We start from the raw sequence: 26859 nt of genomic DNA, 5'->3' as shown, positions 1-26859 counted from the left end.
TCCCGCGGTTGTATGAGAATACTTATACACGGTGTATGTGCACGAAGCGTGGGAGAGATGCGCGCTTGCCATTGCAGTGGAGAATGCGTGCCGGTTACTCTGACCGGTGGACTTGGAACGGACGCGTCGCTGGGATGGGATGGATGGTGAAAGATGGTCAAGGATTTACTACCGTAATGAGCCAAGAATGTTTGTTTGTGTGTAACGCGCGTGACGTCACTGCCGCACCCCCCGTCATGAATATTCATGAGCGGGTGGATTTTTACACACACGCAGAAGAAGGTCGAGCGGAAACATTTTTTTTACCGCAAATTCGCTTTAAGTTTGACGTTTCTTTATTGAAAGTGAATCTAATAAATAATTCTACGTAGCAAAAAAGTCGATTTGGTGTCTTTATTTATTTCTTCAGCACTTGAGACGAAAGGTAAGTCTAATTTATGCTTCTACATTATACTTAAATAGACATTTCTCGGTGATTTTCTAGATATTGTATCGAATTCCAGTTTATTTTAACCCCAGCGACTGAAAGCAGAAAAGAATAAAGTTTCAGAGCAGTGAATTGGAACAAATTGAAGGTCAGTTATATACAGTGCTACAGTGACATGAAGTGAGGTGTTTTATGACTTCGTTTTGTGCCAGAATCAGTGCCATTAATACAGCGCTACAGTGAAATGCAGTGAAGTGTTTGACGACATGCTTTCGTGCAAGATTCGCTGCCATTAAATTGACACAAGATAGAATTATACTCTGCTCAATTTTTTCGTAAATATTACAGCTTCCGTCCTAGGACGGGCAAACAAGCTAGTAACAACATATTGGCAGTCAAGGAATGGAATGCATCCGAGTGGCCATCTCCCGATGAGACTGAGTGATGAAATAATTTCGCATGCAGGTGCTAGGTGAATTATTACGTATGTATGTTGGACTTCCTTCGCACCGAAAGTAACCAAGCGTGCTAATCGGAGGTGCGGGGGAAGGATCGTGGGAGAGAGAGGTGGTTTGGGGAGGCCTTCATCAAGCAGTGGATGGGCAATGGCTGAAGCGATCATGTTATACAATGAAACGTAGATATTTTGTTAAGAATGTTGCTGAATGGATGTCTCCGGAATAAAACAAGTCAATGCATCGTCATGGCCAGACGACGTAAAATGACAAGTCAAATATTTGTTTCCGTAAGTCAAATTACTTTTATTTTTTCTTCTTGGTTCTTTCGGTAAAGTCACGTAGAATGGAAATAATAAAATAATTACTTTATAATTTGTATTTTTATTACTTTCTTATTTCCATTCTACGTGACTTTACCGAAAGAACCAAGAAGATGAATCCCTGCAGTCACGAAAGCTTTACATCGAAATTTACTTTTCTTTAACATTAATACGGGATCAATTTGAAAATCTCTAAAAAGAGTAGCGATTAATGCGTATCGCCATTAGTTTAAAAAAAATTATGATTATTTTACACCACGGGTCACCAAGGAAACGCCTCAACCGAATCCCAGGAGTCTATTTTCAGGAGGGTCCTGTCTGGTTTTCTCAGCAGGGGGCGATGGTGCCGTCGCCACCGCTGTATGCCAACCCCATTGAGTCATTCTGCAGGCAAACTTTCAGCATTGGGATAACGCGGCCAATACCAGTTAGATTGCACGTTGTTAAAGCTCACTCTTCACTTGCTGTGACAAAAATATATCATCGGTTTTCCATAATAGAGTTGTTTTTGGGTTAGATCGCGTAAATATATAAATGTGTCGTTAAAACCCGACAGCCAAGTCGTAACGGTTGTCACGTAAACAGAACATGCCAATTCGTCACTAGTACAGCACATCTACGCCTCGTTATAAGGAACGAAACAGGTGGACTTCTCCACAAATCTGGCTGTCGCCTGATGAAGCTGGTTGTAATTACTGGCAAAACGTCGTACGTGGATTGTAAATCTTGTGGCTTGGCTCTCCAACACACCGGTGTGCTGTACTAGTGACGAATTGGCCACTTTATGTTTAAGTGACAACCCTTACTAGTTGGCTGTGTCGGGTGGTGGCGGGTTTTAACGACACTACATTTTTATACTTTGGTTCTTTCGGTAAATTCACGTATAAATTTATTATTTTATCTTTATACGTGACTTTACCGAAAGAACCAAAGAATAATTCCTGCAGTCACGAAAGCTCCAAATTAAGTTTACATTTTTATATGTACGCGATCTAACCCAAAAAAAACTCTATTATGGAAGACATCGGTTTCCCAAGAAGCAAAAAAAAATTTCTCCAAGCAAAACAAAAAGACAAAGCGTTTTCATCGTGGTGAACTGGCATCAACATTATGACGCGATTAAGGCCATGCAGTTATGTTCATTATACCTTTACAGTGGTAAAGGTATTTTTTTCGCCAGTGATTCAACATCACTGCTCGTAATGTCCGTGAAATATAAATAAATATAGAGAGTGGACGCTCACACAATCCGGTATTTTAATTTCCACTGAAGATTATATGGGAAACGCCAATAAAAACCAGGCATTGCCAAGTGATGGCAGTGGACTTATTTTGACGTCATCTATATTATTTCATGTTATATATGAAATTATTTTGACGTCATCTATGTTATTGCAGTGCACTGTTGTGCAGCTCAGCATCATTGGACAGAGGAGGCAGAAAGGGCAGTTGCATTAACTGATAAGCTGCCGATTCAGCGCTATCCGCTAATGGCAGTAGCCAGGTTTTAACAGCGTATGGGTGTAAATTTTAAGGCCCCAGAGACTCGTTAATCAGATGGCAGAGTGGCGTGAGTACAGTTGCCATGATGTTCACTTTGCTTTCTCTCCTCCCGCGCAAACTCATACCTCCGTCTGCTCCCGCAAATATGAGCCTCCCGGCACAACGGTGGAATTAATTCGCTTGCTAACAGCAACGGAATTAAAAGTGTGTACATTTACACGGACGTAACGATTTTTTTTCCCCCGAAAAAAGTTTTCCCCTTAAAACAAAGAGCAAAACTCGAGAGAGAGAGAGAAAAAAAAGGCACTGCCACGTTGAAATTCCAGCCGGAGGCTCACATAAATCAGCGCCAAAATCTCGCCATAACTCGGGTATATGGCACCCATATGTAGTTCGCAGTCGGAATCAGCCATATCCCGAAGCCATAAAGGCAACACATGGAGCCAAGCGGGCCATTACGGTATGAGATTGCATGGAGAAGAAACCCACTGTCGCTCCGCCAGCGATATTTCACCGGAACAGCAGATACACGCTATTGACACCCTTCATGTGCATTCTTACATGATGCAATCCTGCACACGCCTCGTCGCAGGCTGTATTTTTTCTCTCCCCCCCCCTCCGCCGCTCTCTTTCTGACTCGCCTTGCCAATTCATTGCCGTCACGGTGCGATCAATCAGGCCAAACGTGGCAAGCCGTCCTCCGCCCCCGTAACTTTTCGACTCCTAAATCCAACGATTCAATGGCTGCCATTGCGAGGGCTGCCTTATGAAGGCAAAGAGGCTGCTCGACATACATGAGGATGCTGACATCTGCAGGTAGTGTGGTAGAACTGGCCAAAGGAATCTAATTCAAGGCCACACCGAGAAATTTCTTTACGTGAAGCCACACAGATGAGTATATGTTCACTTCGAGTTTTTACAAAAAAATACCCATTGAAATCCAATGTATGTATTAAAAAAATGCCTTTGCAATGAACAATTATGATACGTTCACATATTTGACAAGAGCTGCACAATTGTTGAAAATATAATGGTTATAGTCCAATGGTTAACCAATGATTCGAAACATTACACCTGCTGTAAAGTGGACATTAATTACCCGGTGATATAAATTTTCAACAGAAATCCACTGTGTGCTTAGTGTCAGCCTGAACTCATTCATATTTTCAAAGACTTCGAACTACTTTGGAGGGGAAAAAATATTTGCAGTGTCTAAATATGAATATAGATAAACACACAACACTTAAGTCAACACAGACTCTCAGTGGGCTCTCAATAATAAAAAAAGTAAAAATAGACATGAAATACAATTAAAAGGGCTGCAGAATGCCACACTATACATAAACACAATTGTGAACATTTATGTTTTCAGGGCATTCGTTGTCCCCTGCTAGACAGGCACATTAATTAAAAATAATGAATGTTTAGTATAGATACAACAGTTAAACTGCATTGGAATGAAAAAAACTGCTCTCTTCACCACAGTATTTGAAAATTATACGTTTCATCGTTTATTCTCTTTCAATGCAGTACGTTATGAAGCCGCATATACATCACGACACGCAACAAAAATACCCCGACTATTTTTGGGCAATGTGACCTTTAATAGCAAGCGGTTAATTTGACCATGACACAGTGCACACGAATATACATTTTTTTTTGTTGCACAGAATTATGGGGTCGTTAAGGCTGCATGCAAGCGGGACAGGCTTAGAGGGCTCTCCGAAGGATGCAGCTTAGCGGCACAATGATGATTACTTTTCAGAGCCCACTGCATGCATACGATATTGGTCACAAGGACACCGTGTCAGAGTAAATGAAAACAAGATACAGTCAATGGCTCCACATTTTTTAACTGTGGGACAGACATGGATTAGGTCCAATGGCTGAGAGTCATTTTTTTTTCTGCCGTGCAATGCAATGAATTACATTTTATTATTCATGATTTATTTATGTTACATTCATCATACCAAATCTGTGTTTAGGTAGTATATATATAATTAATTTGTCACAAACGTTTAACCAGACAGCCAATTAGCATATGTTATCTCTTTTGACCAAAGGAGTCACTGTTGGTATTCGTAACTGCATAGGGATATTTATCACTATTATTTTGCAATTTAATTGTAGGTCATTTTAAAATGTAGGATTTCAGGTTTCACCATTGGGAAACGATAGGCCTCCGAATGGGCTACTCCCCAACATCACATGTCAGGATCCTTAAACAATTTCTCTTTCTGGAATGCAACACTGCCACTCGAGTAAATCTGTCGAGCACGTTAAATAAATAGGCTGCCGGCGATTCATATTCCATGTACCTGGAGCGCGCAGAGAGTGCAGTTACACAAGAGCTGAATGCCAAACACAGGTGCCAGCTCATTTTGAATGTAAGAGCGCTCGCACTCGCTTGTCTACGACAGCGAGGCCATCACCAACACTTGCACTCCAAAGCGAGCATCGCTTCCCAGTCTGCCACTGCAATGCTTTCCAGTCCGCGTTATTCGAAGCTCAAGTTGTTTGTCCGTCGACAAAGGGGGGGGGGGGGGGTGGGGGCGTGTTTGTCGTTTTAGACGCCAGGCGGCGCTGTTCCTCTACAGCGGCTAACTCGTCGGAACCGGAGCCATCCTCGTTCTGACACTGACGAATACTCCTTCTTGGTTCTTTCGGTAAAGTCACGTAGAAGGGAAGTAATAAAATAATAAAAATTAAACATAATAAAAATAATTCTCACGACGTTTCGGCCACAACGCAAGCAGCCGGAGACAGCGTCTGAATGAAACACCACCATGGTGGTGTTTCATTCAGACGCTGTCTCCCCGACAGACCTGGTATTCACCTGAGGACGGCTGCTTGCGTTGTGGCCGAAACGTCGTGAGAATTATTTTTATTATGTTTTATTTTTATTATTGTATTACTTCCCTTCTACGTGACTTTACCGAAAGAACCAAGAAGATGAATCCCTGCAGTCACGAAAGCTTTAAATCGAAAAAATATTGACGAATACTGTGAAGCCCTTCGAAGAAGAGACCTGCAGTATTCATAGTTATCGACTCACGCACGCACACGCGCGCGCCCGCCCGCGCGCATGACACATTGCGCAATGGCCGATTCTAAGTAGCAATCCTTCAGAGTGTTAATAAAGTCACCAACCAGAGGTGTCTCAACGAGCAACGAACTAACAAAGGACACTTTCCCAGGACCGAGTTGATGCAACAACAAAAAAATAAATTTAGGAAGACTCCGTGCTAAATATACTTTTAGGAGAAGCAATCCCCCCCACCCCCCACGTGGATTTTCCGTCGGTAAGCAACGACGCCGAGTATTCTCACTTCGCGTGCCAAAGTAACAGAGCAAGACTGTCGCAAACGCCCCCCCCCCACCGGGGGGCACGTGATCAGCTGCTACTTGCCGGCGAAGACAAATGAGGGTCTACGAAGCAGACAGAATTTCCGAGCGGGAGGCTCTCATTTTAAACGAAAAAAGCCCCAAAAAAAAAAGAATGTGAAGAAACACCTCCGTGAAAGCAAAGCTCGAAAATAAATAAATAAGACACCGGCAGACGCACCCTTTCTTGCTCTCGATCCCGGGCAGGTCCAGCGTTGTAATCGCGAGGAGCTTGAGATGGTGACTTTGAGCGGCACTTGGGAGTGCAGAGAAAGCGACCGATACCCCCACGCACCTCCTCAAAATCCTCCTTTGCTCGTGCTAAGTTTATTTTCTTGGTCCTCCTTTCTTTTTTAGCTGGACTGAAAGATGTTTGGGAGGAAAGATGGGGGATAAGAGTTGGCAGCGGGTGGGTGTGGCAGAGGAGGTCTCGATGATGATGTGGATTTGTGGAGGAGGAGGCAGTGGTGGTGGTGGGGGGATGATGGGGGGAAGGGAATGAGCAGGACGAGCGGGGGGGGGTGCGGCTTGGAATCGCAAAGACCTCATAAAGTACACTTCAAACGCCGTGGCCAGTGGTGGCAGTAATCCAATGCCAGGCGCTGGGCCGTGCAAATCTACAACAAATGTTACGCCGGGGTGCAGCTGTTGTGCAAATGTGGCACGGAGGAACGAGAGAGGAGGAGGAGAGAAAACCGCAGAGGAAAATATATAAATAAATATAATTGGGCCTAATAAGCATCAGTGCCAGGCCAGTTCCCTTGCTTTAGAGGGCACATATGCCCCTCAAGGTCCAAAATGAATTTAATAAACAGTTCAATGGCTTTGGAAATAACATGCGGAGAAAGCAATGGCTCCCGGTGACCAGACAGTGAGGTCTGCTTCCCCTGCATCCTGACCAGTACCGTCGACAAATAAAACAAGAACAGCAACCATGTTTGCCCGTGAGATATCAGTTTTGTTGATTAACGTGGGTATTCTAGACATGACAGCTGCTTCCAGTGCTGGGAGCATCAATGTACAGCAGGTTAAGATGGGTTGAATCTCAGCACAGGGTAATCCAAATGGATTTTTTTCCCAATGTATAGTTGGCGTGAGGGAATGTATTATAGTATGGTGTTTACATGAAGTATTACAAACCCCACCCCATCAGTTTCTCACAGACAAGTGTAATTCCCTGGGAATTATGCAGAACCACTCCAAGACTGTTGATACAGCATTCCCACATCTGACTGTGCGGGACACTGCAAGGCGTTGCATTGTGAACGTAATCTGAAATTTCCTTGGCAGATTTTAAAATGACCTTGGATGTTCGCAACAATGAATATACATGACATCGCATGCATCAGTGCAGTCTTCCTCAGTAAACAAATATTACCAGCTTAACAAAAAAATCCAACAGAGGTGGCTGGGTGGCTCAGAGGTCAGAGCAAGGGAATGGAACCGCTGGGTTTGAATCCAGGCGGCCAATTATGATAACGACCACACGGAGTTGATGGTCTCAGCCCAGTCACCCAAGACTGCGCTGAATTTTGCTGAATTCCATCTCTGAGAATTAAACACCGGCTTTTACACAAGCCGCATATGCAGAACAACGTTGGAGGGAAGTGATGCCCTCTACCGTGTGGGCCAGAGCTCACTTGCGGGATCTTAGAATTAGCTCTGTGATGTCCGCGTCTTCCGCGGGATGTTGTCAAACGCGAAGGTGCTGCATTACTCTGCGAGAGATCCAAGTTTGTCTCACAACATGACGGCTGACAACAAAATTGAATGAAATTGTGTGGAAAAGGATAAAAAAAATGTGAACAGTAGAAATAAAACTAATCCAGTACGAATCACTTCCATATATACACGGGCCAAGATGAATATGGACCAAGCTTCAATTTCACTATGAAACCCCACCAACTTAAGCAACGTGGCAACAGAGTGGAGGAATGTTATGGGGGGAAGGGGGGTATTAGATTAATCAGAGCGATGAGCTTCACACGCTAAAGCAACATGATTGGTCCCAATTTTAAATATATATTTTCGTTTCGAAGGTTAGCAAAAACATATAGCGCAGAAGGTTGGAATGGATCTGGAGACATTTACAGAGCTCAAACGGGCACACGAACCTTTACGTACACTACTCATCCTTTCGGCACAAAGCCAAAGATCCCCCATGTAGCCTTACACACACTATTGGGGCAAGTTCTGTTAGCGAGCATCTATGAAAGCCAGCATGGCACACAAGGGGGTGGGTAGCCAGTGGCGAGACAAAGGCGGCTGGGCATGGTGCCCAGGACAAAGACAAAGATCCCCCGCATATTCTTAACAGACTGTTGGAGCAAGTGCTGTTAGTGTGCACCTTTGAAGGCCAAAATGGTACAAGAGGAGGTGGGTGGCCAGCACCACGCCCGGCCGCCTTTGTCTCCCTTGCGGTGATGTTTATACACCGCACCACGTACTCATTTGTGGCTAAGTCGACCTGGGGGAGGCCCAGAACCAGTTCAAATAGTCGTCACTGGTGTTGACCGTGAGCGAGAATCAAACTCGGGTCGCCCGGGTTCCTAGCACAGCGCGCTAACCGCTGCACTACCGCTCCCCACAGGACACACACGCGCATACACACGTGCACACACACGCGCATACACACGTGCACACACACGCGCATACACACATACACCAAAGACAAAGATCACCATTTTGCCTTCGAGACACACACTCATTCACACGTGCGCACGCACATGCACAAACACCTTTTCAGACAACAGCTGGTGTGCACTTATTTACAAACTGCTGATCCTACAGTCAACAAAACCCACATCAGCAATTTTACAACTTTGCTGGGATCAAGGGGTGTCAGCAATAACCTATTTGTTGGCCGTTTTGCAAAAAAAAAATGTCTTCCTAAAACTGAATATACAAGCAGCGCCAAATCCAAATAAAACAACTTAACATCACCGAATCGTCAACAGATGTACCGCGAGTACATTGCCGAAACACAGATGCTTATCAAGCATGGCAGTGTTGAATAGAAAAATGTTCTAAATTATAATAGGATTCCATCTCCTTTCAGACGATCAATTGCGTGACACTTGGGATAAAATCTCTCCGTCGCTCGATAGGTTGAAGGATTTTGAAGTGGTACCGTAGTTAATCCCACGATTTAAGATGACATGTAGATGCTTGCAATGAAAATCGCATCACAACAGATTTGTTGTCTCCAGCAAACGTCTACGTAGCACATCAATTAAAGTAAAACGAAGCAACACTGTACACTGCACGGGACCAAACCGACCTTAAACATTGTGCAATCCTTACGCTTTTCATAGCGATGCTGGCACGCGGTTATGTGAAACACAACGTTTTAATTCCAAGCCAACACACAGGAAAAATGAGTGAATTGTGCCAATGGTCCCATGCCGATACGCCAGGAATCATACCTCTCCGGGATCGGCTCAATACCAAAACTATTTTTTTTGTATTTATACCAGGTAAGGCCCACTGAGCCATACAGCTTTTTTGGACAAAGCGACCTGGCCACGAATGGTAGTCCAACGAAGCGTCTTATCACGTGGGCATTAATAGCAGCCGAAGAAAAATCCATGCGACCACAGAAAAAAAACATGCAAACTTCAAATATACAGGCATTAGGCTGTATATATCTCCTAGCCACCGGGGGAACCCGGAGCACCCAGAGAAGACCCACACATGCAAGGGGGGCAATACAGATGCTGCCACTGCCGCCGCCGCCGCCGCTACCTCCACAGCACCCAAGGTTCTCTCACCAGCCATCAACCATCTTCACAACTTCAGGAGTGCTGCACTATATTGTAAAGAGATCGACGTGATGACCTCATAGGTCATCCAGCAGGCAATATCGTGGCCAGGCGGAGAGAGAGACTCATGACATCCATTTTCACCGCGTTCGGCCGCCCGTATTTCAAGGGCCTATCTTACAGGGCAGATGACTATGGTATAAATTACAACACGAAGCTGAAAGTAAAACCACAGGTAAAAAGTTTTGTGCGATGTATTTCAGATTGGGCAGATGCACCGACGGATAGCGATGAAGGAAGGAGCAGTGAAATTTATGGGCCACTGACGTGGCTGCTTTTCACTGTCAACACCCACTGTTTATCAGCACTTTTGTTTTGGATTACTTTTCATCCTGTCTTCGCCGGCCATCCAAAATGATTTGGTTGTCTCTGCTTTTTTGTTTCTCTTTTAATCACTCGATGTTATCCACCAAGCACAACAAGCCGTACGCATCCACTTGCACCCGCGGCGCACAAAGGAAACGTATCACTGCAAACACCGGAGATGAAATGGCTCCAAACACAATTCAGCAACAACGCAATGACGTAGTTTCCCACGGAATCAAAACAGAGCCAATCGTGTTGGGCATGCAAACAAGTGCTTTAAAAACACGACACGGCAACCGTCTTCTTCAACACAACACCTGTAGGCGTTTACAAATGTTACACACTGTATATGTTTGCTTCCAAATATCAAAGTGGGGATGGCAGGGGTGGAGGGGATAATTAATTGTTAAAGTATGTGTTGAAAACATATCCATTTAAACCTCAACAATATAGGACGAGAGATTGAACTGAAAATCAACACACAATTACGCCGGGCTTGTATTTTTAGAAAACACACTCTTGCTGCAAAGTCCGGATAGAAACTGTCTTATTACAGTATTGTGGCCCCTAGCAACGGCGGTGCAGTGGTGAGATGTTAACTATCTCGCCTGGTATACAGGCTTTCATATTTTGAGTGTGCATGTTCTCCCCGTGGTTGCGTGGATTTGTCCCCAGTTCCCCCGGTTGTTTCCCTTCACGTTTAAAAAAGCATGCGTTTAGAGTATTTGGCTGCTATATATTCCCATGTGATAAGCCCCTTCCTTTTGGCTACCATATGTGACCAGGTCGCTTCTGAAAAAGAGCTACATAGCTCAGTGGGCCTTACCTGGTAAAATAATGAAAACATTTTAGTTAGTTTATCAATGATCAATTTGTGTTACTGGTTTATCACTCGAAAATATAATTAGAAAAAAAACGAAACCTAATATTAGGTAAGGGTTATCTCTATTTCATTTCAATTTCGTTCTCAAACGATTTCACATGCGCATTTTTGGATTGAGGACGATATTAAGCGATACACGAATTGAATAAAATGATTTATACTACAGGGATGTCAAATAAATACTTGCTTAATGTTTCCCATTCAGGTCATCGTGCAAATCACTCTCAAAATGAAGATAACATTCAATTCAATTAACTTATCCAGATGACGTATACGGAGCAAAACACGATGGTAAATCAAATAATATGTACGTCCATTTGACATATACTCATAACATTGGCGGTGTATCATCGTTGCATGGATGTTATGAGCTTCCTCCAGGTTCAGAGCCGTAGCATTATGTCATATCATCACACCAACAACATTCCCATAAAAAGCAGGCTGCTGTTGCTGCTGCTTAGAAAAATTAATAACACTCGATTGATTGGGACGTGACCTTGAGAGAAGGCTCCAAACGATCAGTACACACCTCTTCACCGATAAAGTAAACACTTCCGATTGTACAGCTGTCCTCATTATTTACGACACAATTACCAGTGTTCAAACACGTCGTTTATTTGCGTTACCCCCCCCGCCACCCCCAATGTAGTTTAAAAACAAAACAATATTTAAAATGAAGTAACATTAAAACGGAAACAGAAATGTGCTTCAAATGTATTTTTGGCGATGAAGGAGATGAATGGAGTTGGGGCGGCGGTGCAGTAGCCAGTGCAGTGCAGAGTGCACCACTCAACCCAAGTTAGATTCCTGGCCCAGGATAATTAATGATCAGAACTGTAGCCGTTCCTGTTAGCTCCTCCCACACCCTTTCATCCTAAGCCGGCCGTCAACCCACAAGCAGCCCGAATTTTGAAGCACGCTCAATTAATCCCGACCACCGACGTGGTGTGCCGAGGACATTTATCTAGCAGTAGATAAACATAGGGCTATAACTTATTGTCTCGTAACAAAGGCAGTATTCCCAAGCACTCAACAGCTAACCCCCCCCCCCCCCAAAAAACCTATATTATGGATCATATTGGTCGCAAAAGCCTGCGCGTTAAACTGACTCAACAGCTGAAACGCTCCAAATTTGTTTTTATGTGTCTCAACAAACCCCTACGTAACGTCAAAGCAAACGTGCATAGCTCATTCAAAGAAAGAAAAAAATCTCATCATCTGCACCCAGCGATTGAAAATAAGTACATCCACAGACAGATATGCATCGATGTTCCGCGTGTGTCATTTCCCAACCTCGGTGCTCTTTGTTTGGACATCCGATGTGACGCGGTACTGTGCCCTCACCTCGCTGTCTTCTTTCCCCGTACAACTGCTGCAGTCAACCTTCGAGTTCTGCGAGAATGACGAGAAAACGGGGGGGGGGGGGGCGGGAGCTTTTAAACGTTGCCTGCGGTTCACGTTGGAAGCGTCAAAATCAACAGCCGTTCCCACTCATACGCATTGCCATCGGATCAGCCGTGATCTACCCACTGCTGGATGAAGGTGTTCCCCTACCACCCCCACCCCTCCCCCACGTCTGCCCTGCCACCCCCAGCCAAGCAGTCGCCATCTCTCACGCGTCTTGCTGAGCGACGGAATTCCATCCACTCCAGCTCCTGCGCACGAGATGATTTCACTGATCCATCTCCACGCGGCGCCGCTCTGTAGCTCGTCACGACCACAGTGCTAAACTTTAGTCTCCATTCAAGTGAAGTTTCGGTTTTACCCCCCCCACCCCAAAAAAAAAAGGTCCTCAAACCTGCCCCTCTTGCAGATTTTCACTTTGGTCATGTCGACGCAACCTTCAAAGATTATCGCAGGTATACATATTCTCATGGAGTTTTTTTCAGTTATGTTGATTCACCAAATGAACCTTATGGCGGTACCCGGGGCGCCAAATAATAAACAAATGGCCGAGGCAATTAAATATTTTATTTCTGGGACACTATTTTTTCCAGGAGTTGGACTTAACTCCGCGGCTGGGGTACCAATCAATCCGAAATCGGTGCCACTCCGCGATGTCGAAATGCCAAATATTAGCATCGAAAAATGCGACGTTGAATCGTGCATCGTGTACAGCTCATCGAGATGAGTCGATTGCCGCATCGCCGACCATCAACAGACTAAAAATGACTGCATCACGGACATCATGCGAGAGCATGCGACTTTTGTTTCGCTCGTGTTGATGTTACGTTCAACACCGCTTCCTTCTTTATTACGTTACTTAATCATCACCCATAGTTAATTTCCATTGATTATATAATATACAAAAAACTAAGACAAAGATCCCCCGTGCAGCCTGAAGAGACCGTTGGGGCAGTTACTGTCAGCAAGCGCCTATGAAGGCAGGCATGGCACACAGGAGGGTGGGTGGCTCGCACCACGCCTGACCGCCTTTGTCTCCCCCATGGTGATGTTTACACACCGCACCAGGTACTCAATTGAGGCCGAGTCGACCTAGGGGAGGCCCAGGACCGGTTCAGATAACCGTCACTGGTGTTGGCCGTGAGATAGAATCGAACTCAGAACGCCGGGTTCAAAGCGCAACGCGCTAACCGCGACACTACCGCTCCCCCTACTAGATAAATATATACACATAATGTATAATACATTAATATAAAGGGAGAAGGGATAGTGGAAGGTCCCACTATGTTATGTAACATTTCATTTTCTCAGCTTTTTACCAAAAATACAATTAATCAAATGTCTATGAAGAAAATGCTATATGCAAGTGTCACAAAAAAAAAAACTTCGCGAATATAATTCCACAATAGCGCAAGTTGGTTGCGCTAGAAAAATATTTTAAAGATGCCAAAGTGTCCTCGTAAGATTAATGATTTGCCAATATTAAGTAACCCTGCCTGCCACGTGGTATACTGATGAGTCATGCACAGAGGGATTGTATTGACAATGGAGATGCCAATAATGAAGATGACAAGTCAGTGATGACGCACCCCACTATCAGCCCCTCGCGCATAAGTTGCCAAACTGTTCTCTGCACTCGCGCGAGAGGGCTCCATGTAGATGAGTCGAGACACTGTGAATGTCAAAACTGGTCCAGAGTTTTCTTTCATTGATAATCCCACTCCCCTAAAATTCCGATGTACGGCAGCACAATACATGCTCTCGAATGTTTTATGTGCAGAGACGTATACGGGAATGTCGCGAATTGCCTACTCATTTTGCTTTCTCCGCGAGCGCCTGCATTGTGGTTACAGTCTCCAGATATGGTAAAATACGTCCCAACCGGCCTCGCAAACCGAGGTTATAAAAAATCCCCCCTTTAACCTGCACTGCCACTGCTGTCTCTCAGAGCACAGATCCCATCACTTCGGCGCGGTAATAAGTCGACGCACCCAGAATATCAAGTGCAGAATCTAGGATTGCGGCGATGTGGCGACAGATACTGCGATGTTAAGGTTCACTATAATAGTGTGGTACATCATGGGACCTCCTTTGTCAGGACCAAAATATGAGAATAGGTTTTTCACCTTTTTTCTGGCAATAAAACAGGTGTGTTAAGATGTTAAAACACCAAACTGAAACCTTTTACTAGGAATCAAGTCTTGCATTAACCACAATACTTGTGGTCAGTATGCAAACCAAAAATATACTCTGATAATATATGCATTGTCTTTGAAACAAATTGGTCCACACCAGTGACAGCTTTCTTTCGAGCCTAGTTTGAAATGTTAGACCAGAGGACGCCTTTTGTTTCAGTTCTGACCACAAGTATTGTGGTTAATGCAGACATGATTCCTTGTAAAAGGTTTCAGTTTGGTGTTTTCACATCGTAACACCTGTTTTGTTGCCAGAAAACCTATTCTCATCGTGTGGTAGTTTAGAAAATATCACATTATACTGGACAACTAAAAAACACAACAATGCCTTTGTCAATCTGTCATTTCCCAGCATGACTGGAACCCATGCCACTCACCAACCACACCCATGCCACTCAGCAACCACACTCATGCCACTCACCAACCACACTCATGCCACTCACCAACCACACCCATGCCACTCACCAACCACACTCATGCCACTCACCAACCACACCCATGCCACTCACCAACCACACCCATGCCACCCACCAACCACACCCATGCCACTCACCAAACACACTCATGCCACTCACCAACCATACCTATGCCACCCACCAACCACACCCATGCCACCCACCAACCACACCCATGCCACTCACCAACCACACCCATGCCACTCACCAACCACACCCATGCCACTCACCAACCACACCCATGCCACTCACCAACCACACCAATGCCACTCACTAACCACCCATGCCACTCAGTAACCACCCATGCCACTCAGTAACCACCCATGCCACTCAGTAACCACCCATGCCACTCACCAACCACACCAATGCCACTCACCAACCACACCCATGCCACTCAGTAACCACCCATGCCACTCACTAACCACCCATGCCACTCAGTAACCACTCATGCCACTCACTAACCACCCATGCCACTCAGTAACCACCCATGCCACTCAGTAACCACCCATGCCACTCAGTAACCACTCATGCCACTCAGTAACCACCCATGCCACTCACCAACCACACTCATGCCACTCACCAACCACACCAATTCCACTCAATAACCACCCATGCCACTCACTAACCACACCCATGCCACCCACCAACCAGACCAATGCCACTCACTATCCACCCATGCCACTCACTAACCACACCCATGCCACTCATCAACCACACTCATGCCACCCACCAACCACACCTATGCCACTCACTAACCACCCATGCCACTCACTAACCACACCCATGCCACCCACCAACCACACCCATGCCACCCACCAACCACACCCATGCCACTCACCAACCACACTCATGCCACTCACCAACCACACTCATGCCACTCACCAACCACACCTATGCCACTCACCAACCACACTCATGCCACTCACCAACCACACTCATGCCACTCACCAACCACACCTATGCCACTCACCAACCACACTCATGCCACTCACCAACCACACCTATGCCACTCACCAACCACACTCATGCCACTCACCAACCACACTCGTGCCACTCACCAACCACACCTATGCCACTCACCAACCACACTCATGCCACTCACCAAACACACCCATGCCACTCACCAACCACACCCATGCCACTCGCCAACCAGCGCGCATGCTGATTGGCTCCCTCCACAATGGCTGTACCGCCTTCTCCTGGCAAGCCCAGGGTATGTCAGTCACGGTATATTGTGATTAGTGTTGTACATTTTATTTTACATGGTTAGTTACGAAATAAGAACTGCACAATCATTAAAGTACCAAATAAAAAAGCAATTACCCATCACGGTGTTTCTTCGAAATATTTTCAAAATAATTGACTGCATGGCGATTATATTACCTCACAATTTTGTAGTGTAGTTACTGTGATTAAATATGTATTAGCTATGCAACTTAAAGTATGTTCCTTATCATCTTCACCGGTTGTAAAGTTGCAAAAAGTCCTATTCTTATGTCTGGCTGATGTTGCGTGAGGATATTTTGCAAGTACTCAACAACAATGTTTATTTGTACTCGAAGCATTCTACAGAAGATCACAAAAATGTACATACTTTAAAATTGTGAAATACAATTGCGGGCGGGGGGAGGGGGTTACTGATAGCGTGATGATCGTCATAGCATAAACATTTATATTATGCCGTGTAAGCATTTTGGCCAATGACCAAGGACTCCTCAAAACCTGAGATTTTCACGCACAAAACGGCGTCGGTTCCCGAGGTCTTGCGACGAATAACGCCCCAGCAGGGGGCACATTAACACCACTAATCACATCACTGTAAGCTCGCTTGACTGAGTATGCACTTGAAGCGCCGAAGTGGAATGAAATAACAACGCATTCTGTCTTTCGGATCCAGCGTGAGTGCAGCAAGGTGAAATTACATCCGTTCAACCAAACAGTCCTTTTGTAGAGGTTTAAATAAAATGCTATTTTGATTACGAGATAAAGGCATCACGATGGCGTTTACGATGTCTTGTAAAAAAACGCGTAATTGTTACAATTACACCAAATTCAATCACGATGATAAAAGGCGGAACGGTGCAAGAAATCCATCACGTACAACGATAGCAGAGCGATTTTTTTCATAATAAAAAAAACGTGATCAGCACAATGATTTATTTTCTCTGAAGCCTTTTTAGATTCATCAATTTCTAATTCATCGCATTTTGATCCGTCAAAGAAACGCTCGGCTTGCGCATTACAAATCACCGCCGAAAATTTGCGCCCTGAGCAAACAAGGGCCGAGGATCGTCGCGAACGTTAACGAGCCTTCACCGTGGTGGCTCGCTAGGGGTCAGGGGTCAACCTTCGAGGCATTCCTCCAGTTCGTTCCCCACGGCACGCCTGGGCCTCCAGTTGGCGATGGGGCATCGAAACCCCGCAGGAAAGCAACCTCCACCCGACCATCGACGCGACCGGCGATGGTCACGGGCCCCCCCCCCAACCCACCACCACCCCGGGGCTGCTGCCCGTGAGTCTGTTATTACAAAGTACCCAAGAGGCCAATTGGGTGCCGGGGGGCCCCTCACGCATCTCGCCTCGCCGATAACGGCGCCCAGCACGCCGCGCAAGGCGGTGGGCGCTGGAGGATGTGGATTTAAGGCGTGGAAGCACCCAAACTTGAAGGAAAATCAATGCCGTGGCATTTAAAGACACAAATCCTTGACGTGTGCCATTAACGGGGGTGGAGGTGGGTGGGTTTTCTCCCCTGGGTCACCGTAAAAAAAAACTTTTCGACACGCACCGGCGATGAAATGAATATAAAACCAGTTGGTGTCGTCTGAACCATTGAATATTTGCACTATAGGGGAGGTGTAACATTTATCTCCTCAGGTGTGAAGCTGACCATCCATCCGAAGGAATCAATGGCCCATTATCGACAACCCGCATCAGAACGTTGCTTGCGACAGAAAGTTGCTAAAGGCCAACGCTGTCAGCTTGCGTCATTGGTGGCAGAAGGCCGTCGAGGGAAGGGGAGGAGAGTTTTTGTTGTTGCACGGATGAGAACCTCTCCCAGTGTCACCTCTCCAGCTGAGCGGTCCTAATGTGTGACGAGCAAATACGGCTCCGCAATAAGGCGGTGGGAGGGGACTGGCGTGATTGTGCGAACCGTTTGGATGGGACGTCCTTGCGGAACACGGTTCACCTTCCATCACACAGCGGGGCCGTGTGGCTGCTTCACTCAGCAGTGGCAATTGAGTGGACCATACTCCATCTGACAACGGGGAGTCTGGAGCTACTTGGGTTTCCAAGGGCTTCGCAGTCAATACCACCTGAGCAGACGAGACCTTTGCAGCCAAGCCCTTAGTGGGAAAATACAGTGCCCAAGAGCATGGCAAACTTGATTTGAAACACGAGCCAGTGTCTGTTGAAATATGTGCTTGTTTGGGGTTTAATTGCTCATCGACAGCACGTTAATTTGTTGATGAATCCCTTATTACAATCATATGTGCGTACATGTTTTTTTTAGGAATTCTGTATGAATGTTTTATTTGAATAGAAATGATGAGGTTCGCGTATTTCGTGGCATTTAAAATAGTGATTATTTTGTTTTAATCTAAGAACAAAGTATAGAAATAGCACAAACGAGTATCATGATCGTCAGCCATGATCAATTCGCTGCTGGTTGAAGCATCCCCCTCGCCCCCGCCAACAGCCGCAACCACTCTCGCTATCCTGCGAAGTATATCATTTTTACAATTATCAATACTGTCATTTTTTTTTATTCTAGGAGAGCGGCCCACATGTATTGCAGCGTACGTTTTATTGCGTGTGCCATACCGCTGAGCAGCCACGCGGCTCCCAATCAATGTCGAAATAACATCATCCTGGGGAGGTTGCAGCACTAAAAAAATGAACTCGGTTACCAAAGTGTGAGGTTTTTTTTTTTGTGGGGGGGGGGGTCACAACAGGTTGTGGTTTAAGTCGTACGGATAATGGTTTCTACGATGTTTCCACCTCCAGGCAAGAGAATAGCAAAGAGACAATACTCCTTAGCTCGGTTGGAAATATAAGACTCTATAATACGTCCCTCCATCAGCAAAAAAGCTTAGGACGCGACCATTCGCATTAACGGTGCAATTTACGAGCAGCCAAATGTGTGCGGCATATCTTGCAGAAGACCAACAAATAAGTGCAGAAACAAAACGTATTTTCAATTATATTGCAGACTGCTGACAAAACAAATATATTGGTCAAACTCGCTAAGGAATACCCATTAACGGGGAGATGCATAAATTGCATTCGTATTGTCTTAAGTGCACAAACACTATCTATAAACCTTGGTACTTAAAGGCTTTTTCTAATGCAATTGTTCCAGTAAAACTGCATTTTAATAATAGATTTACACGTGGCTTACAAATGGCTTCTATGCATAATGCAACGTTCTAAAGTTCATAGTGTTACGAGCGTAAGTCATGCGGATGTGTATATAATGCATACGGTGTGTGTGTGTGAATATATGTATCCCTGCTCTACTTACGTGAGCGTGCGTATGACTGGAATTTACTGCACACCACGAAGGCCTATGATTTTATTAGGCGCCAAAGCGCAGAGAGTGCACATTTTCAGAAATAAGTGGCAAGGTTTCGCACACTTACGCGTGCCTACTCGGGAAGCGTTTGAGAAATACAAAGCAGCGAATGTAAGGTACACCTGACAATGACCGGCGTAATGTCTGCACCTCTTCTCCTGTGATGTTTTGTTTCTCTGAAAATGAGTTGTTAAAATAATAGGCTTGCATTTTCTACTAAATTATTTTGTGAATGTATCCCATCCACAAAACCTGAGACTATCCTGTAAGGCTGCAAGGAAGGGCGCGTTGATTCAATAATCCCAAACGATTTATTTCGATCAGAATGCACGTATCGAACGATGCGTGTGACCAATCAATGACTCTAGATTACTGTGTACGCTGAATGACGTCAGCTCGGGTGCAGGGGCCAGACGGGACGTGGCATCGCGAGACCGCGGGAGATGGTGGCGGGCTTTGAGGAGGCCTTCATCCAGCAGTAGATAGACCACGGCTGGTCGATGACGCCGATTTATCTCGTGCGCAATGAGCGCAGGTGACTCCTGCGGGCCACTCGAGACGTTATCATGAAAAACTATTTAAAAAAATGATTCTTGGAATAGAATCGTGATCTGAATCATGATAATTCAGGGATCCGCAAGGGGTTGGAGTGAGGGGAGCGATGGTTACAGATCTGGTATCCAGTGGCACTCGGGTACCCAGCCACAGCTTCTCCACGAGAGCCAGAGCACTCAAAGGAGCTCAAAGGCAGTGGACAAACGCTGCAGGGGTGAACATTAATATGTAAGTCTCATGGGCGATTGGTATAACATTCCATTTGCTCTCAATGATTAAAATATAATTCTCATACATTTGTAAATTACAAACAGTTAGTTTAGCAGTCATAAGTGCACGTAGCAATTCAGATAGAGGGTTGCACAAGCATAATATTTATCTATATCCATGCAATAAAAACACCAATATAATTTGCACGGTATGGTCTGGTGTTTATTGTAATTTCTAAAATGTACTGCATTGCGAGCTACTAACATACGTGAGCTACACAACAAACTGTAAAAATGCACACATGCAAATAGAGTGGGAGATTAAACAACGTGGTCCAGATGTCACGTGACCCCCGTTTAATTCTCTCAAACTTAATATTGTTGCATACCAAGGGATGCGAAAACAGAAATGAATGAGCAAAGGAAAAATATCTTAGTGGTCAATTCATTTGGGGTCACAGGACATCTGGAAACATTGAATTTGGTAGGGTGCAGTGACCTGTGCATTGCACTATGAACCCGGCAAACATAAGTTTTATTCCCAGCCATGGCTAACGTGGGTGGTGAATGTGGTATCAGAACTAGTCCCGTGCCACCCCCACTGCCCATTCACCAACCGACACTGCCCAGCAGTGGTCAAACAGCCCTCCTCACTGACACGGCATAGGGAGGCCTTCATCCAGCAGTGAAATGACAAAGGGGTGTGTTCTACTTAACATTAATTAATGTGTAGTAATCGATAGAGGACAACTTTTATTAAACTTAATTTAGCTATCTTTTTTTTTTGCAGGTAAGGCCCACTGAGCTATATAGCTCTTTTTAAGAAGCGACCTGGCCACAAATGATAGCTCAATGAAGTGGCTTATCATGTGGAAATGTATATCAGCCAAATACTCTAAACGTACGTTTCTAGATGTGGAGGGAAAAGACCGAGAAACTGGAGAAAAATCCACGCGACCACGGGGAGAAGATACAAACTCCATATATATACAGCGGGCGTCAGGGTCGGGAGTGAACCCACGACCTCCTGAATAGGAGGTGAGGGAGTGAACATCTCGCTACAACGAAAAACGCGTATGTGTCATTACATTCATAATTTGCATAGGTCTTCATACATGACTCATGAACCCCATTTCACGGAACGTACAGAAACATCCACACGTGTGAATTACGCTGAACGATGGGAACACTGTACCGTTTTAAATTCAAACAAATACACAACACAATGGCCACAGTGCTTAGCATTAAATTACGTTTATTTTGTACACGTAGTAAGACACACACGACAATAAATCTTTGCAATGGGTATTTTTTGTATTTGTTCCCGCTGATGCATTTGTTTATCAGGTGCAAAAGGCTCATCATAGCCAAGGATTATTCTTTCCAGGATAGCTACTGAGCACCGACAGCACGATACGGCACACGCGTTCGTTCAGAGCCGCGTAGAAAAAAAAAACAAATATCCATTACATTATGATGCACGATGATAAGATAACCGATCTGGCGAATTCGGCCGCAGCTGGATATGCTTATCTACCCACGTACGTGCCAACGAGGCATGTACTTAAAATATCTGACCACGTTGCGGGGGAAGGAGAGGCGAAACGAAAGACAATCGTGCGGTGGCAGTGAGCAGACATAATCGGCTGTACAAAAAATATTAATATTGCGTATTAATTTTGGACCGGCCCGAAGCTTTGAAATCGCTAACGTTCATGACGCTTTGGGTGGGAAGAATAAAAAGCAATGTGCGGTGTAGAGGTGAGCGGGTGGGGGAGAGAGTGCTGTGAATAAGATGAATAAGACAATATGATTCATATTGAAGGCCAGAGTCGGCAGTGTGTTGAATGATTGCTATCGATACGTAATCCACGTGACTAACGGGATAACAAGACCGTGCCTGGTGCATTCGTGATGACAAAAGCAAGAGGTATGAGACCAACGCAAAAAAAAACAAGAGGGATTAGAACAATGCAAAAAAATAAGAGGGATGAAGACAATGCAACAAGATGGATGAGAACAATGCAAACAAACAATAGAGATGAGCACAATGCAAAAAAACAATAGAGATGAACACAATGCAAAAGAAAACAATAGGGTTGAGCACAATGCAAAAAAAACAAGAGGGATGAGCACAATGCAAAAAAACAATAGAGATGAGCACAATGCAAAAAAAAACAATAGAGATGAGCGCAATGCAAAAAAACAATAGAGATGAGCACAATGCAAAAAATCAAGAGGGATGAGCACAATGCAAAAAAACAATAGAGATGAGAACAATGCAAAAAAACAATAGAGATGAGAACAATGCAAAAAAACAATAGGGATGAGAACAATGATACAGAAAAGACAACAACCAGCAGCATCGCTTACATTTCAATTTCAGTGTGAAATGCGTTCTGTTTGGAATGCATTTAGGGAGCCAAAAGCTGGCGATAGGCACAATGGAAGACTGCGTGTTTGCACGTGTATATGTTACGGTGAGTTTGCCAAACCACTGCCGGATGAGGGCCTTCTACCGTGTGGTTGCAGCATTTGGTGGGGGGGTTGCGGGGGGGAGGGTGATTTCAGCCATACTTCACTACGCCGGTCAGTGCGATTGGTGAAGGTGTGGAGTTATAGATGTTGGGGATAGTACAATATGACGGTGGCTTTTCGTTGCACTGCCCTTTGCTGACAACACAACCCTGCAGCGTACGATGGCAGGACTCTTCACACTGGTCACCCATCCAAGCAATATCCCGGCTCAACCCTCCTTATTGTTGTTTAAGATCAGAACGATTTGGTCTAGGCTCAGGTGCTTGTTGATCATATTCAGTTCAGTAACAGCCACGAGGCTAAATAATTGTGTTTAAAAATCAAAGGACTAATTACATGGATAGAGCACGAAATGCACCACGTGAACATGGGTGGCTTTGGCTGAAAAACACAGGCTATAAAGCACGGAGAGTCCACAATTCAACTCCCACACACACACACTGGCATGTTGGGGAAACATCAAATTAGCGAGCTGTCCAGAGAGACAAAGTGTTGTCGGCTTGCCTGCAAACGTAACTGATCCCACGACACCAAGCGGCAAGCGGTGTGGCCACTAAAGAACCAGTGCCATGGGTAAAACTCTCACTATTAACACAAAATATTCCCATGTTGACAGTCACAAGTGTGTGGTTTTATTTTTTCTAATATGTGGTCGCGCCAGTACAAACGATTATAGGAAAAGAAAAAAGAGATATTTTCACAATTCAAAAATAAATGCACGCAAATCGGAAGAAGATACTGTCAATCAGAGGTGGGACAAAGTCATTGTTATGCAAGTCCAAGTCGAGTCGCAAGTCATCAAATTCATGACTCGAGTCTGACTCGAGTCCAAGTCACATGACTCGAGTCCACATCTCATAGGTGAGACAAAGTCATTGTTATGCAAGTCCAAGTCGAGTCGCAAGTCATCAAATTCATGACTCGAGTCTGACTCGAGTCCAAGTCACATGACTCGAGTCCACACCTCTGCTGTCAATACTGAAATTATTTCAAGTTTATCACTGCACATGTTTCGTCCGATACCTGACAGGGGAAGGAAAAAAAGGAAGTGTGCATAAAAGCATGGAGAGATGCATTGTTGGAATTACAATGAGAGACAGAAGAAGGAGCACGTGGATTGGAGGACGTACAGATGTAAATGACACCATCCACACAGTTACAAACGCCACTGGAACGAAGGCCGATGGTCAAGAGCAGTGACAGAACAGCAGCCAAGGGAACGGAACGCGTCCCAGTGGAAGCCCACCATGGAGATGGAGCGATGAAATCAGCGTGGGTGCTCAGTGGCTTATTTGCACGGGCAAGATTGTGAGAGATGGGCGGAGGCTTGGAAGAGGCCTTTATCTCGCAGCGGATTGATGAGGATGAAGAGTCATCCCCTGCATGATGAAGTCCTCCCCACGCCTTGTGTATGTATGTTGAACTTCTTTAACACCGTACATAGCCAACCGCACCAATCGGAGGCGTGGGCGAAGGATAACAAACTAAAGACGAAATTATGTTTTAAAGAAATGAGTTTTCAGTCTAGCTTTAAAATAAACATACATCCCAATTCCTCGTTGGGCATGGGAAACACGTTGGCTTTAAGTGGTACATCAGGTGTCAGGACATGGGAGTTGACCGCACCTCACCATGATGGCAATGCGGGTTTGATTAAGGTGGGGGATAGGTGGAGGGGGAAGGGAGTCCGTCAACAGCAGCTCAGGGATCACTCGCCACTCATGACAGCCACGGTCCCATATCAAACTCAGGTGCCTGGAGCTATGGAGCGCAGTGCACAATTCTCTGTGCCACGACTGCAGCGTACATATTGGGACACCGTGGTTTGTATATTCAACCGTAAAAATCTTCCAAAAAGAGGTGCACAGAATCTATTGAAAGCCAAATCAATACGTGCAGGAAAATAAAAACTTTAGTAATAAACAGAGCTGGTGTCATAAATGAGGCAATGATCATTTTAAAGATCTCAAAAACAATGCAGTGCATGTCAGCATCTTCAGATGCAGTGGCATTTATAGATTATTTAAAACCATTATTGTTTACAGTCCTTTGTCAATCCACTGCTGGGTGAGGGCCTTCACGTGCCGTGTCAGTCGTGGGGATGTTTGACCATACTTCACCACGCTGGTCAATGTGAGATGAAGGTTGGGATTGGTGGGGTCAGGACCAGTTCAGTCAGCCATGGCCAGGAATCAAACTCAGGTTGTCGGGTTCATAGTGCAGTGAGTTAACAACCACTCCACACGTTAGATGGTTTACACATCAATATTCTATTTTTAAAAAATATACTGTAGAGGTACTGAACACGTAAACATTAAACAAATGTGCACTCATGTGCAGAAATAAGTATAAACATTGCAGTGAATAGGTCTCCAAGAGCAATGGCCTGAATGGCTTTAAGGTTGCTTAGATGTGCTTACGAATAGCAGTGGTTTGTTAAAAGCGATATCTAGGGGAAAGCATACAATGCACACATTTATTTGATCAAACCCAAAGAAGACAGACTGCTACCCTTATACAGCCACGAAACAATAATCGAGGCGACCGAACACAATGTACAACCAATAACACCCCCCTCAATCTGCCCACGTATAAATGTACGCGACACAGAAGCAAAAATCACGAGGTATTGCCTTTCTCCTTTGATGAAATAAACAGCTCACACGCCCAAGCTGTGGCAGTCTATTTCACCGTGCAGCGCCTGCGGACAGATGGTACAAGTGGAGATTTTGAATCGGCTTGGAAGCATATCCTCAAGTCCTGAAAAATGACAGTCGGCTCCACATTGGATTGTGCCTTCAACGGGCAATTGTCACTGACGTTTGAGTACGGACCTTGTTGTGACTGGGTAGGCAATTGATTTACTTAATTACAACTGCAACAAGAGAGTGGGGATGGAGCGGTAGCACAGTGATGCGCGCGCTGCGCTATGAACGTGGCGAGCTGAGTTTAATACCCGGCCGAGGCTAGTATCAGTGCTATCAATTTATATCTATTTCATATTTTTTTTCAATTTTTGCAGGTAAGTCCCACTGAGCTATATAGCTTTTTCAGAAGCGACCTTGCCTAAAATTATAGCCCAACTAAGTGGCTTATCACGTGGAAATGTATAGCAGCCAAATACTCTAAGCACATGTTTCTAAATGTTGAGGGGAAACCCGACGGACCCAAGGGGAGAACATGCAAATGTAATTCTAGATTTGAAGCTTTCGTGACTGCAATGAATCATATTCTTAGGTTTTTTCGGTAAAGTCACGTAGGTAAAACATCAAAATTAATGAAAATAAAATAAAATAAAAACAAAAATCACGACGTTTCGGAGGCAACACAAGTCTCCGTCATCAGGTGGGACCGTCACAGCCGAATTAGCTGCATCAAGTGAGGAAATGATTCAAGAAGTAATCCCTTATAAGCAAGTTGAAGGGGGGAGGAGAGGGGGGGGCTCATCAGAATGTGGTAGCCAATGAATGGAACGTATCGGGAGGGAGGGGGCGGGGCTCAAAGACAGCACGGAGTGCTAAGTACACAGCAGCGGATGTGTACTTAGCACTCCGTGCTGTCTTTGAGCCCCGCCCCCTCCCTCCCGATACGTTCCATTCATTGGCTACCACATTCTGATGAGCTCCCCCCCCCCTCTCCTCCCCCCTTCAACTTGCTTATAAGGGATTACTTCTTGAATCGTTGCCTCACTTGATGCAGCTAATTCGGCTGTGACGGTCCCACCTGATGACGGAGACTTGTGTTGCCTCCGAAACGTCGTGATTTTTGTTTTTATTTTATTTTATTTTCATTAATTTTGATGTTTTACCTACGTGACTTTACCGAAAA

General features: G+C 45.0%; 1 protein-coding gene across 4 annotated transcripts in view; it reads right to left on the bottom strand.

The window, feature by feature from the left end:
• Positions 1-26859, bottom strand: part of RBFOX3 (RNA binding fox-1 homolog 3) — a 305378-nt gene that overhangs the window by 138399 nt on the left and 140120 nt on the right. For all 4 annotated transcript variants that reach the window (XM_078594966.1, XM_078594967.1, XM_078594964.1 and 1 more), the window contains exon 3: positions 12447-12494. In XM_078594966.1, the coding sequence (XP_078451092.1) occupies positions 12447-12494 (48 nt within the window). The remainder of the gene's footprint in view (positions 1-12446; positions 12495-26859) is intronic.

This window comes from Lampetra planeri, chromosome 5, assembly GCF_965212315.1.
Source record: "Lampetra planeri chromosome 5, kcLamPlan1.2.h2, whole genome shotgun sequence".
In the NCBI taxonomy this organism is placed as follows: Eukaryota; Metazoa; Chordata; class Hyperoartia; order Petromyzontiformes; family Petromyzontidae; genus Lampetra; species Lampetra planeri.
This window is presented reverse-complemented; position numbering and strand designations above follow the sequence as displayed.